Source organism: Peromyscus californicus, unplaced genomic scaffold (assembly GCF_007827085.1).
Source record: "Peromyscus californicus insignis strain IS unplaced genomic scaffold, ASM782708v3 Scaffold_17__1_contigs__length_78620276, whole genome shotgun sequence".
Lineage (NCBI taxonomy): Eukaryota > Metazoa > Chordata > Mammalia > Rodentia > Cricetidae > Peromyscus > Peromyscus californicus.
Window position 1 is genome coordinate 69,432,784 of NW_026294469.1, and position 12,673 is coordinate 69,445,456.

Genomic DNA, 12,673 nt, shown 5'->3' on the forward strand with positions numbered 1-12,673 from the left:
AAGGGCATCTATAAATAAATACATAGAAATATTGTTAATGTGAACAAATTATGTACTTCCTTTATAAATTCCTTGGCAGAGTTCAATATTACATTCTACTTTTACTTCCAAACAAATTTCAAGTGTCCCCAAAAATTATAATGTTTTTCCTGATCAATTATCTTTTCTTTAGTATTTCTATACATTTATATTCCCATAACATAAATGTTTATAAAAAAAACTAAAAGCAATAATCAAACTGTATATTTTCTTAAGTAGAGAGAGCTAGGAAAATGCAAAGGAAGTCTTGAGTAACCACTTGAAATGGGAAGGTGTGAACCGGGAAGGCCCCAGTGTGAACAGACAGTGCCATCAACAACCAGTCTCCACACGCTTCTTCAGAAGGCAAAGGAAGGGAGCAATCTCAGACATACAATTGACACTGAAGATGATGGTCTTACCCCAGGTATAAAGGTAAATACATTGTATTTCTGATTTTTTATAGAATTCCTAGGATGTTTTTCTTCACACTTCTCTGGACATCCAAGCCATACTGTTCGAGCTTTCAGTTCTTTCTTTCTTTGACAAACATTTATCAGCCAATCACAGCAACTGCATGAAACAAAAGATATACATACATGGTATATGCCTTTTTTTAAAGGTCTAAATTAATTCTACATATTTAAAATCAATACTGATTGTCTGTATTCCTTGGCCATTATCTAATGCTAGCCTGTCATTACCCTGTGCTTTTTAACATTCTATTATAAAGTCATGATTCTTGAACACTGACTCTGGTACAAGAAGACCTCCCACTGACAATCCAATACAGAATCCAGTAGCCACAGATGAACATTTTAATTAATTGAAAATGACTATTCAGATCTTCAACTATGCTTCAAGAGTTTGACAGCCACCTTGGTTAGTGGCTTCCATGGGACATCAGAGATCAGAAGTTCCATTACAATAATGAGTCCTAGAGAACACCAACTATGGGTCGGATACCTCAAGTGAATACAGCTACTTATGAACACATTTCTTTTCAGCATTCAAAATTCAGCAGTAATTCCTCAGAAATGCACTGTTACAAAGTTTTGTTCTGCAACAAATAATTAATCTGATACATAAATATACAGAGACAGATCTAAGTTAAAACAGTACATACACAAAGCTAAGCATTTGAAAAATACATTAAAAATTTAGGAAATGTGTCATTGCTGATCATGTCATTGTGCACAGACAGAACTGTCTAGTTGTTAGAGAGTGGCTATCAAGTCCCACTACTACACAGAACTGAACAAATGTACTCATGATGGGCTGGAGGTGTGCAAAGACTGAAGCTTCCTGACAAATTCCACTGAATCACACATGACTTGAGTGCTCAGAGGAAAGGGCAAAAGCCTCAAAAATATTTTTTAGAAAATATCTAAAATAGCTGGATATGGTGAGTCATACTTGCAATCCTAGCACTTTGGAGGTTGAGACAGGACAACTGATCCCAAAGTACAAGCCAGACCATGGAACACAGTGAGTTTCGGGCCAGCTTGTGTTACAGTGTGAAACCCTCCTAACTCCCACCAAAAAGTATATGTGAACCTTATTGACATAGAATTAAGGGAAAAAATTAAATTATGGGGAATTTTTTAGAGCAAAGTAATGTAATCAAAACATCAGAAAACACTGAAAAATAAGAGGGATAACCAAAGAGAAGTCTCAAGGGTGGTGGTGACACACACCTTTAATCCTAGCACTCAGGTGGCAGAGGCAGGCAGATCTGTGAGTTCAAGGCTAGCCTGGTCTACAAAGTTCCAGGACAGCCAGAGCTATACAATGAAACCTGCCTCCAAAACCAAAGAGAAAGAGGGGGATGGAGGGAAGGGGGTCTCCAGAAGAAGTAACTGAGTATTTCCTTAATAACATTTCTATGTATCCTAAATTATTGACTATATAGAGAACACTTTCAGACTCATACAATGCCTTATGCTGTCAAATCTAGTAAGTAAATCCAGTAATGAACAAATTAAACTTTTCCTTAAAATGTTTTGGAATCAGCTTTCATAAATGCCTTTACAATCAAAGCAGTGTTCTAGCATTAAATAAAGTATATTTACATATCAAGAATCTATCTTTTTAAATTTATTCATAATTAAATAATTGTCAAAAAACAGACCACTTCTTTCCCATTACTTCCCACAAGTTAGACTATTATACTTATTGCAAGTATCTTTGGTTACCATGACCAAAACAACATAGTATTCATGTCATCTTACAAGATGAGCAGTTTCCCATGCTTCTACACCCCAAATGTTTTACAGATTAACTCAAAATGCAGGAGCCATTTAGAACCAGGAATAAGCCCAGCATCTGATATCCCCCTTCTCCTCCCTTCATATGGAAATGCCATTCCTGGCTCCAGTTTTCTAGAGACAAAGTGATTTTTGATAACAAGTGAAATGTAAATCTCGTGAGAAAGATCATCAGCCCAGATCAGAGGAATAGATAGATCAATGCCCCTCACAGCAGTCTACAGGAAGCTGTATTCACTCACATGAAAGAAATTCAAAATTGGAAAAAATAACTGCCATAATAAATATTTCGGCAAGACATTCAGCAAGTCTTCAGGTTAGAAATTTTGTCAAATAAGAAATTTTGTCAAATAACAAATTTGGAGAAACCAGTTTTAAGCCATGAAGTACCTCCTCAGCCCCTGATACTAAAAGTAATCTTAAAATGAGCCTTAACTACTCACAGGATGAACAAGCAAAAACGTATCAAAACAATTAGAACTCACTAATCTTAGTTCTAATCTAATTGTATTGAAATATTCCCTAAAATTTTCTTCCTGAAATTAATTTTATACATCTGCTGTGAGAACCACCATAAGTAGCTACAATAATTCTGAATGTAAGAACGCTGGGCATTCAGAAAACAACACAACAAACATTCAAAACTGAAAATATATAAGCAATAAAGAATTAGGTCCATGCTGATTGCTAAATACGTAACTTGACTCTCTAAGGACAGTGTTAATTCTGGAGGAGATCCTTACCAAACAAGATAAAAAGATGGTAAGGATCTCAGCTTACACATCCCACAAGGCAATGGGACATGCACTAATGCCATATCTACTGACTATCAAGCTATTAGTTTTTCCCATGGGATCACAGTTTATTTACATAAAGGACTTTATAAGCACATCTTTAGATTTTATTGAGCTGTTTCAATATCCTTAAACTTGGGCCCTTTTTCTGGTGACATATACATTTTCAAATATATTCTTAATATTTTCCATGAAGAAAGCACCATATTACAAATGAAATCTAAACACAGCTATATATTCTATTTTTTTTTAAAAAAAAAAAAGCTGTAAAAGAGAAGAAAAATTTAAAAATGTGTTTACTAGTGTATTTACCACTATGTTAAGACAGAGTGTTCAGGCCTCTGGCTTCTGCAGAACTAGAGAGAACCAGTGCCTCCAGTTTCTGTGGAACCAAACTGCAACCAGGACTTCAGTCCAGTGGTTCTCAAAGGTCAGTGCAGGGCCTGAGCTTCGATTCCAGTGTGCCTAGGGTCCCCTGGGAGTCTGGAACGTTGGTTCCAGTGGTCTCTGATGTCACTATGGTTATGAGGTTCTCATCTCTGAGGTTCTAGCAGGAACCAGAATCTGTACTGCTGTGGCCCCAGAGGTCACTTTGGGCCTGTGGCTCTAACCATCATCCCCAGAGAGTAGACAGACTTCACTGGGCATGAAGTTTTGTACCCTGTCTCCAGCACATGCATAGACTCCAAAGGATGACCCAGACTTTCATTCTATCTGATTACGTTGGTGTTAAGTATCCAGTCCCAGCCTTGGTCCTGTTGGCACATAGCCAAGAGAGGACCACTTCAGCAATCTATACCACAATCAACACCAAGTTTTATCAGTCCCCCTAGATTAACTTCATGCAGATATTCCTCTAGGAAAAGACACAGGAAAGAGGATATCTTAAAAGGTTTGAAAAAAGTCAAAACAAACCCACTCCAACGAATTCATAAAATATGACAAAGTCAACACAAAAAATATAACACAACCACCACCCAGACTCATCACCAACTGAAACTCCTCTAGAAGGGAATCCAAAATCAGAGAGCTGAAATATCTGAGAAAGAATTTAAGTTTTATTGTTCAAAGAAATAATTATCAAACAAACAGATGCAGGAATTAAGAAAATATGTCCAAGACCTTAGCAAGACAATCTCCCAAGTGAACATAACAATAAACTGAAACTGAAGTTCAAGATATGGAAGAAAAATAACAAGAAGATTGAGACACTGAAAAACAATCAAACACAAATAACTGAAATAAAGGAGATGTCAATCAAATAAAAAACCACAACAGACATTATCATTAACAGACAAGACCATGACGAACAACAAATTTCAGGAAGGGAGGACAAAGTAATACCGAGACATATATAAGGGAACAAGGAACAAGAATGCTGTTTCCAAAGTGTGTGATGCATTCAAGAGGCCAACCCTGAGAATTCACGGAGCTGAAGAAAAACTGAATGGAATAGAATTACCAAATTTACAGAAACTAGGCTTCCAGACACAGGAGGTAACAGAACACCAAACAGCCATAACCAGTGAAGAATCTCTCCATGACATACTAGTCAGGATGTCAGAAATATAAAATTAAGAAAAATCCTAAAATCAGCATGAGAAAGAGAAGAACTCACGTACAAAGGCAGAAATATTAGAACTACCAGACTTTTAACAAGCAAGCACAAAAGCCAGAAGAGTTTAACAGGAACTACTCCATGTGCTGAGAGGAAATGACTGAACCAAGAACATGGACAGCTGCAAAGCAGCCTTTCAACACTAATGGAGAAATAAGGGCATTGGAAGAGAAACACAAGTTAAGACAACTCCTGACAACCAAGTCAGCACTCCAGAAAGTTCTTAGTGCAATACTCTAAACGGGGAGATGAAAGGCCACAGAAGTACAGATAAACAAACCGGACTTAGGAAAGAAGCAACCATGTCCAAAACAGCAACTTCGTGAGCCCACAAAACTAATGCAGGGAAATGAAAAGAAATGCCAATAGTCCAACAAAACAGAACATCACCTAAAAACTTATAGGAAATAGCAAACCCTTCTCTCTTTCTTTCTCTTTCTCTTTCTCTCTCTCTCCCCCTCCCTCCCCCCCCCCCCTCTCGTTTGTTCTCGAGACAGGTTTTCTCTGTGTAGTTTTGGTGCCTGTCCTGGATCTCACTCTGTAGACCAGGCTGGTCTCGAACTCAGAGATCCGCCTGCCTCTGCCTCCCACGTGCTGGGATTAAAGGTGTGCACCACCACCTCCTGGCTGCAAACCCTTCTCTAGAATAATAACCTTAAGTGCAAATGGCCTCAATTTATCATTGAAAAGATGCAGTCTAACGGGCTGGATTAAAGTAAGAGTGGCCACAGCAGGCTGTGACTAGGTAGGCAATTTTCACTATCCTTCCTGTCCTCCATTTCTACATCACCCCTAGCCCTGTAACAGCCTGCTTGCAGGTTCCCCTCGGTCTACCCTGGGGACAACACTGAACATTGGTGCAACCCAGCTCTGCCTCATCCTGTAGACTGGCGGCTCCCAACCTGTAGTTGTGATGTCTACAGGGGCCATGTGTTAGACATCCTGAATATCAGATATTTTCATTACAATTCATAACAGTAGCAAAATGACAGTTATGAAGTAGCAATGAAGTGATTTTATGGTTGGAGCCACCACATGAGGAACTGTATTAAAGGGTCGCAGCATTAGGGCAGTTGAGAACCACTGCTGTAGACCCTCTCAGCCCTCCTTTCCTAGCCCATCCTCATTTCTGTGTTAGCCGCTGATGCCTGGAAACACTTTCTACCTGGGAACCCCAGTGGCAACACCAGGCTGGGAATCAGGTAGGTGCTGCTCACTGTCCTTCCTACCCACCATCTCCACCTCTCCATTCTCATTCTCAGCCTGTAGCAACCTGTTTGCAGGTGTCCTTCCTTTGACCTCACACCCATTCACTGGAGACTCTCCGTACAGAACCAGGGTCCTCCTAGCACTTTCATCTGTCTCCCTAAACATATTCTATCTTACTGTAACCTACTCAGAGGAGCCTCTCCTTCTAAAACACCCCAAATCCCTAGAGACAGCACCTCTTCATGTGGACAGGTTCCCTTTCTCAAAGCCCCTCTTGGCCTTTTCCTCTAGCCCATCTCTATTCCTCTCTGTCACCCACCAAACTACAGAAGCACTTGTTACCAGGGAACCCATCTTTCTAAAACCCAGAGAAGGCAACAAGAACCACAGAATGGTACATCCATCCAACAAAGATGAAACCAGATATCAACACCTAGACTCACAATCACCCTCACTCCTCCAGCTATCTAGAAATCAGTGGAGAAACACAAACGTGAACCGCCAGGACAATATGCCTCCACAGAACCCAGTAACCCTACTACAGTAGGTCCTGAGAAATGTACTACAGCTGAACCACAAGACAAAGACTTCAAAAAAAGAAAGCAATTATGAATATATTCAAGAACTTTAAATGGGATATGAATGAATTCCTTCATGAAGTCTATGAAAACACAATGGAATGGAATAGTGAAAATAGTTCAAGACATGAAAGTAGAATTAAAGAAATAGAATGACTAGAAAAAACCCAAACTGAAACACAATTGAAAATGAAAAATTTAGGAAGTCAAACAAAAACCTCAGCGGTAAACCTCACCAAGAGTACAAGACACGGAAGAGAGAATCTCAGGCACTGAAGACAAGGTAGAAGAAATGGATGGTTCAATCAAAGAAAACGTTAAGTCTAAGAAAATCCAGGAATTAAACATCCAGGAAACCTGGGACACTATGAAAAAAAAATCTATAAATAAAACAAATAAAGGAAGGAGAAGAAACTCAGGTCAAAGGCACAGAAAAGATTTTCATTAAATCAGAGAAGAAAATTTCCCCAACCTAAATAAAACCTGTGCCTATTAAGGTACAAGAAGCATACAAAACATCAAATAGACTGGAGCAGAAAAGAAATTCCCCTTGGCACATAATAATCAAAACACTAATCATACAGAATGCTGTGGGATGGTCTGTATGTCAAATGTGTTGCTGATTAGTCAATAAATAAATCACTGATTGGTCAGTGGCCAGGCAGGAAGTATAGGCGGGACTAACAGAGAGGAGAATTGAGAGAACAGGAAGCTGGGTGAGGGAGACACTGCCAGCCGCCATCAGGACAAGGAAGATGTAAAGTACCAGTAAGCCACAAGCCACGTGGCAAGGTATAGATTAATAGAAATGGATAAATCACTGATTGGCCCGTGGCCAGGCAGGAAGTATAGGCGGGACAAGGAGGAGAATAGAGCTGGAAAGTGGAAGGCTGAGACAGAGAGACACTGCCAGCCGCCATGATGAGAAACAGCATGTAAAGATGCCGGTAAGCCACGAGCCATGTGGCAAGGTATAGATTAATGAAAATGGATTAATTTAAGCTGTAAGAACAGTTAGCAAGAAGCCTGCCACGGCCATACAGTTTGTAACCAATATAAGTCTCTGTGTTTACTTGGTCGGGTCTGAGTGACTGTGGGACTGGCGGGTGAGAGAGTTTGTCCTGACTGTGGGCCAGGCAGGAAAACTCTAGCAACAACAGAACAATGGAAGAATATTAAAGCTGGGCGGTGGTGGTGCATGCCTTTAATCCTAGTATTCAGGTGGCAGAGGCAGGCAGATCTCTGTGAGTTTAAGGCCAGCCTGGGCTAAAAAGTGAGTTCCAGGAAAGGCGCAAAGCTACACCCTGTCTCAAAAAAACAAACAAACAAACAAACAAACAAAGAACAAAACAAAAGAATATTAAAAGCTACAAGAAAAAAACTAAATAACAAAGGAAGGCTCACCTGAATAATGAAAACTTATTCAGAAGACTCTAAAAGCCAGAGGGCCTAGATAAATGTTCCACAAACTCTGAGTGACCACAAATACCAGTCCAGACTACTATACCCAGCAATCAATCACAATAGATGGAGAAAGAAAAACATCCCAAGATAAAACCAAATTTAAACAGTATCTATCTAGCAATTCAGTTCTACAGAGCATGTCAGAAGGAAAACTTCAGTCTAAAGAGGTTAACTACACCCAAGAAAAATAAGAATAATCTCAGACTAGTAAATCAAGGGGGTTGGGAGGGGACCATAACAAAATAACAGGAAACACTCCTCATTGATAACTCTCAATATTAATAATATCAACCCCCATATATAGAAAAAAAAGGGACAGACTAACAGACTGGCTTAGAAAATAGGAGCTATTCTGCTGAATCCAAAAAACACACCTTACCATCAAGGACAGACATCACCTCAAGGTAAAAGGATGAAAAAAGATACTGCATGAAAATGGACCAAAGAAGCAATCAGGTACAGCCATTTATCTGACAAAATAAACTTCAAACCAAAACTAATCAGGATAGGAAGGACACTACATACTCATCAGAGCAACAATCCACCAGAGGACCTTGTAATTCTAGACCTCTATGCACCAAACACAAGGGTACCCAAGTTCATAAAAGAAATACTACTACAGCTAAAATCACATATTGACCTTCACACAGTGATAGTGAACGACTTTGATACCTCGATCTTGCCAACAAAACAGGTCATTCAGACAAAAACTAAACAGAGAAAAGCTAAAGCTAAATGACATCATAAATTAAATGGACCTAGCATCTATTTACAATTCACCCAAACTCAAAAGAATATACTTTACTCTCAGCAGCTCATGTTACTTTCTCCAAAACTGACCACATACTTGAACATAAAGCATGTCTCAACACAGGTTTTAAAAAAAACTGAAATAACCCCTTGCATCCTATTGACCACCCTGGACTAAAACTGGCTGGCTATCCACTAAAGAAACAACAGAAGGCATATAAACTCATGGAAACTGAACAACTCACATTTTGAATGAACATCAGAAAATGTTCTGTAAGAGAAAACAAAAACAAAAACAAAGCAAAACAAAAAAAAACCAAAGGAGAACCAGAAATCAACAAAACAAGAATCAAACATCCTGAGAGGATCAAAGCATGACTCATACAGTATTCCACTGAGAACACTCAGTCAACCTAGATATAATGATACAAAGAGCTGAGGATATAATTAGGTTGGTTGAGAACTTGCACAAAGCCAGGAATTAGATGCTATGGTCGTTTGAATGAAATTGGCCTTCAAAGCTCATAGGGAGTAGCACTTACTGGGAGGTGTGGCTTTGTTGGAGTAGCTGTGGCCTTGTTGGAGGAAGTGTGTCACAGTGGAGGTGGGCTTTGAAGTCTTCTTTGCTCAAGTCTTGATAAGTGTGACAATCAGTTTACTTCCTGTTGCCTGTGGGGTCAAGATGCAGGACTCTCAGCTAATTCTCCAGCACCACATCTGCCTGCATGCTGCCATGTCCGACCATGATGATAATGGATTAAAACTCTGAATTATAAGCCATCCCAATCAAATGCTTTCCTTTATAAGAGTTGTCGTAGTCATAGTGTTTCTTCACAGCAATAGAAACCCTAACTAAGACAGATGCCCACCACTGCTAAATCTAGGTGTGGTAGTACAGACCTATAATGGCAGCATTTGAAATATAGAAGGAGAAGGATCAAAAATGGAAGGCTATCCTTGGCTACACAGTGAGTTGGAAGCTAGCCTGAGATAAAAAAAAAAAAAAAAGACCCTGTCTCAAAAACTAACAACAACAAAAAAGGAAATCAAACAGCTGAGCATGGTGGCTTATGCTTGCAAATTCAGCACTCAGGATGGCCACAAGTTCAAGGCAAGTCTGGGCCTCAAAGTGATATCTAGATGTTCAACCTAAGCTACAGAGTATATACTGACTCAAAATAACCCACATCAGACAAACCAAGACTTGAAGCATTCTATACAACATACTTGTATTCCTCAAAATGCCTAGAGACAAAAGATCAGAACTAAATAAATGGCCCAGATGAAATCAAGAGTGGAAAGCCAAACCACCTAGATGCTACAACAAGGATTCCAAGGACTGAGGGAAATGGACCACAAAGAACACTGCTCAAAAACAGACAGCAATGAATATGAACTTATGAATATACACAAAGTATTGTAACAATGTCAAATTTCATTAATTTGGTTACTGGACTGTGACTACATAAGAAAGTACCCTTTTCCTAAGAATACTAAAAAAACAGCTGGGTGGTGGTGGTGCATGCCTTTAATCCCAGCACTTGGGAGGCAGAGCCAGGCAGATCACTGTGAGTTCGAGGCCAGCCTGGTTGGTCTACAGAGCAAGATCCAGGACAGGCACCAAAACTACACAGAGAAACCCTGTCTCGAAAAAAACAAAACAAAACACTAAAAAGAAAAAGGAATACTGAAGAATTGAGATTTAAGAAGAAATGAAGTGACACAGTTCAAATGATTCAAAATAATAGCAAGAAAAGGAAAAACTAAATGTGGCCAAATGTTTAAATGTGATCAAATGTTTAAGAACAAAAAAAAAGCAAAAGTCACCCTGGAGTCATCTGTACATTTATTACATGTTCTATAAATTTAAATTTAATTCAAGGGAAACAATTAAAAGTAAAAGAAAACAGACAATGACGACACCAAAAGTTTTCAAATAATCCTTGAAGGGGGGGGGGGGGGGACTAACAATCTAGCAACATTCATTTTGTAAAGAGAGTTGTAAACTTCTGTTACCAGGAATGTTAAACAGTGCTCACTACTGACCTCACACGTTAGACAAACCACAGGATAATGGTTGTGAGAAAGTTCATGCTGGTGTAAACTTAGAAATAAAGTCATCAAGCAACTGGTGGTGTTGCATGGCTTTAATCCCAGCACTAGGAGGCAGAGCAGATAGGTCTCTGTGAGTTTGAGGGCAGTCTGGGCTACACAGTGAGTTCCAGGACAGTCAGGGCTACACAGAGATACCCTGTCTCAATAATAATAATAATAATAAATAAAGCTCTTGAAAAGCAAAAATTATCCAAAGTGATACCTACAAAACAGCAACAATAAAAACCCACAGTCCCTGATCTGCTGAAGAAGGTAATCTATAATTAAATATGTACCCACAAAAAAATATTCAAGTATATTGGGATTCCGGCTATTTAACCTAGATTTTTTTTTCTGTAAGTCACAGACAACTTCTAAAGAGATAATGACAAGAAAGACAGTCAAGATATATTTGTTTGTTCTATAAGCTTTTCCCTCCTTCACGGACCAAGGTTAGAAATCCAAGGGCGGCAAAGTCCTGACATAAATATTGAACTACAGAGAGATAGTAAAAGCCGTTAATCGTTTGACAGGCTCTGCTTAGCTCCAGGGAATCACTCATCTGTTGGATGTGCCAGCCTGTCCCTGGAGTGCCAGGGAACTCGGTGGCATCTGCACTTTCCCCTACCAGGCTCCAGTAAGGCAGTCAGAGCAGGTTAACATTGCACTAGGAAAACACTTGGAAATCTGAAGGTTTTAACGTGGTGATTTGCTGGGGAAAAAAGAATCTTATTCTCAATCAAAGCATTAAAGCTGAATAATGCACATAATTACATTGTTACTAAATTATAATTTTAAAGTTCATATCTAGAAAAGGAAATGTCATTTACATTGATACAGCAAATAGAATTAATTATACTATGCATCAGCAACAAAATTATTAATTTTCTCCAAGTTTTCAACATTAAAATTTCACACACAAAATAATAAATTGTGTTTTCCTTTTCAGATCAGCATCCTCTGATGTGGATTAATGTTGTCAGTACACTCCATAATGAGGACATTTTTTTTTAGATTTCATACCAACATATATTGATACATCTAAGCAACTAAATTTTTATACATACTCTTTGTGCACATGATAATCAGGTAGCAACAGATGACGAACCTGGTACAGAGGAACTTCCATCCACCACAGACAAACCACTCTAGTCCTCTTTTTCTTCGTGTGAGCCTAGCTCGAGGTAATGTGTGGTAATCACTTTCATCATTCTCAAAGCCTTCTTCAGACATCATCAGTGGCATTTCATCTAAATGGGCAGACTCATCCTCCAGCTGGTACCTAGTTAAAGGTAAAAACAGAGAGCTAAGTAGTCTTGTTACAGTGTGTGTCATCTAGGATAATGTTGGGCCAAGTTTTACAAATCACCTGTGGTGGTACAAATGGGAATGGCCTCCAAAGGCTCATGTTTCAATGCTCTGTCCCTTGTTGGTTAAACTGTTTTGGGAAGGATCAGGAGGTGTGGCCTTGTTGGAGGAGGTGTGTCACTGGAAGTGTGCTTTGAGGTTTCCCCATTTCTGGCCCAAAATCTCAATCTCTCTCAATCTCTCTCTCAATCTCTCTCTCTCTCTCTCTCTCAATCTCTCTCTCTCTCTCTCTCTCTCTCTCTCTCTCTCTCCTCTCTCTCTCTCTCTCTCTCTCTCTCAGCCTCCAACCTGCAGATCAGATATAATCTCACAGTTACTACCCCAGTCCCATGCCTGCCTGACTGTTATTAGGTTCCTGGCTATGATGGTCATAGACTCACCCTCTGAAACTGTAATCAAGCCCCCAACTAAATGCTTTCTTTTGTAAGTTGCCTTGATCATGCTGTCTCTCTCTTCATAGAAATAGAAAAGTAATTAAGACATCACCTTTTGTTTTTCTCAAAACTAAGCTAC

The 12,673-nt window shown here is 39.2% G+C and overlaps 1 protein-coding gene across 6 annotated transcripts in view; it reads right to left on the reverse strand.

Moving 5' to 3' along the window:
- The window catches only part of Atp9b (ATPase phospholipid transporting 9B (putative)), a 242,264-nt gene that overhangs the window by 210,611 nt on the left and 18,980 nt on the right, over window positions 1-12,673 (reverse strand). For all 6 annotated transcript variants that reach the window (XM_052742665.1, XM_052742667.1, XM_052742669.1 and 3 more), the window contains exons 2-3: window positions 11,901-12,074; window positions 441-591 (exon numbers count right to left, since the gene is read on the reverse strand). In XM_052742665.1, the coding sequence (XP_052598625.1) occupies window positions 441-591; window positions 11,901-12,074 (325 nt within the window). The remainder of the gene's footprint in view (window positions 1-440; window positions 592-11,900; window positions 12,075-12,673) is intronic.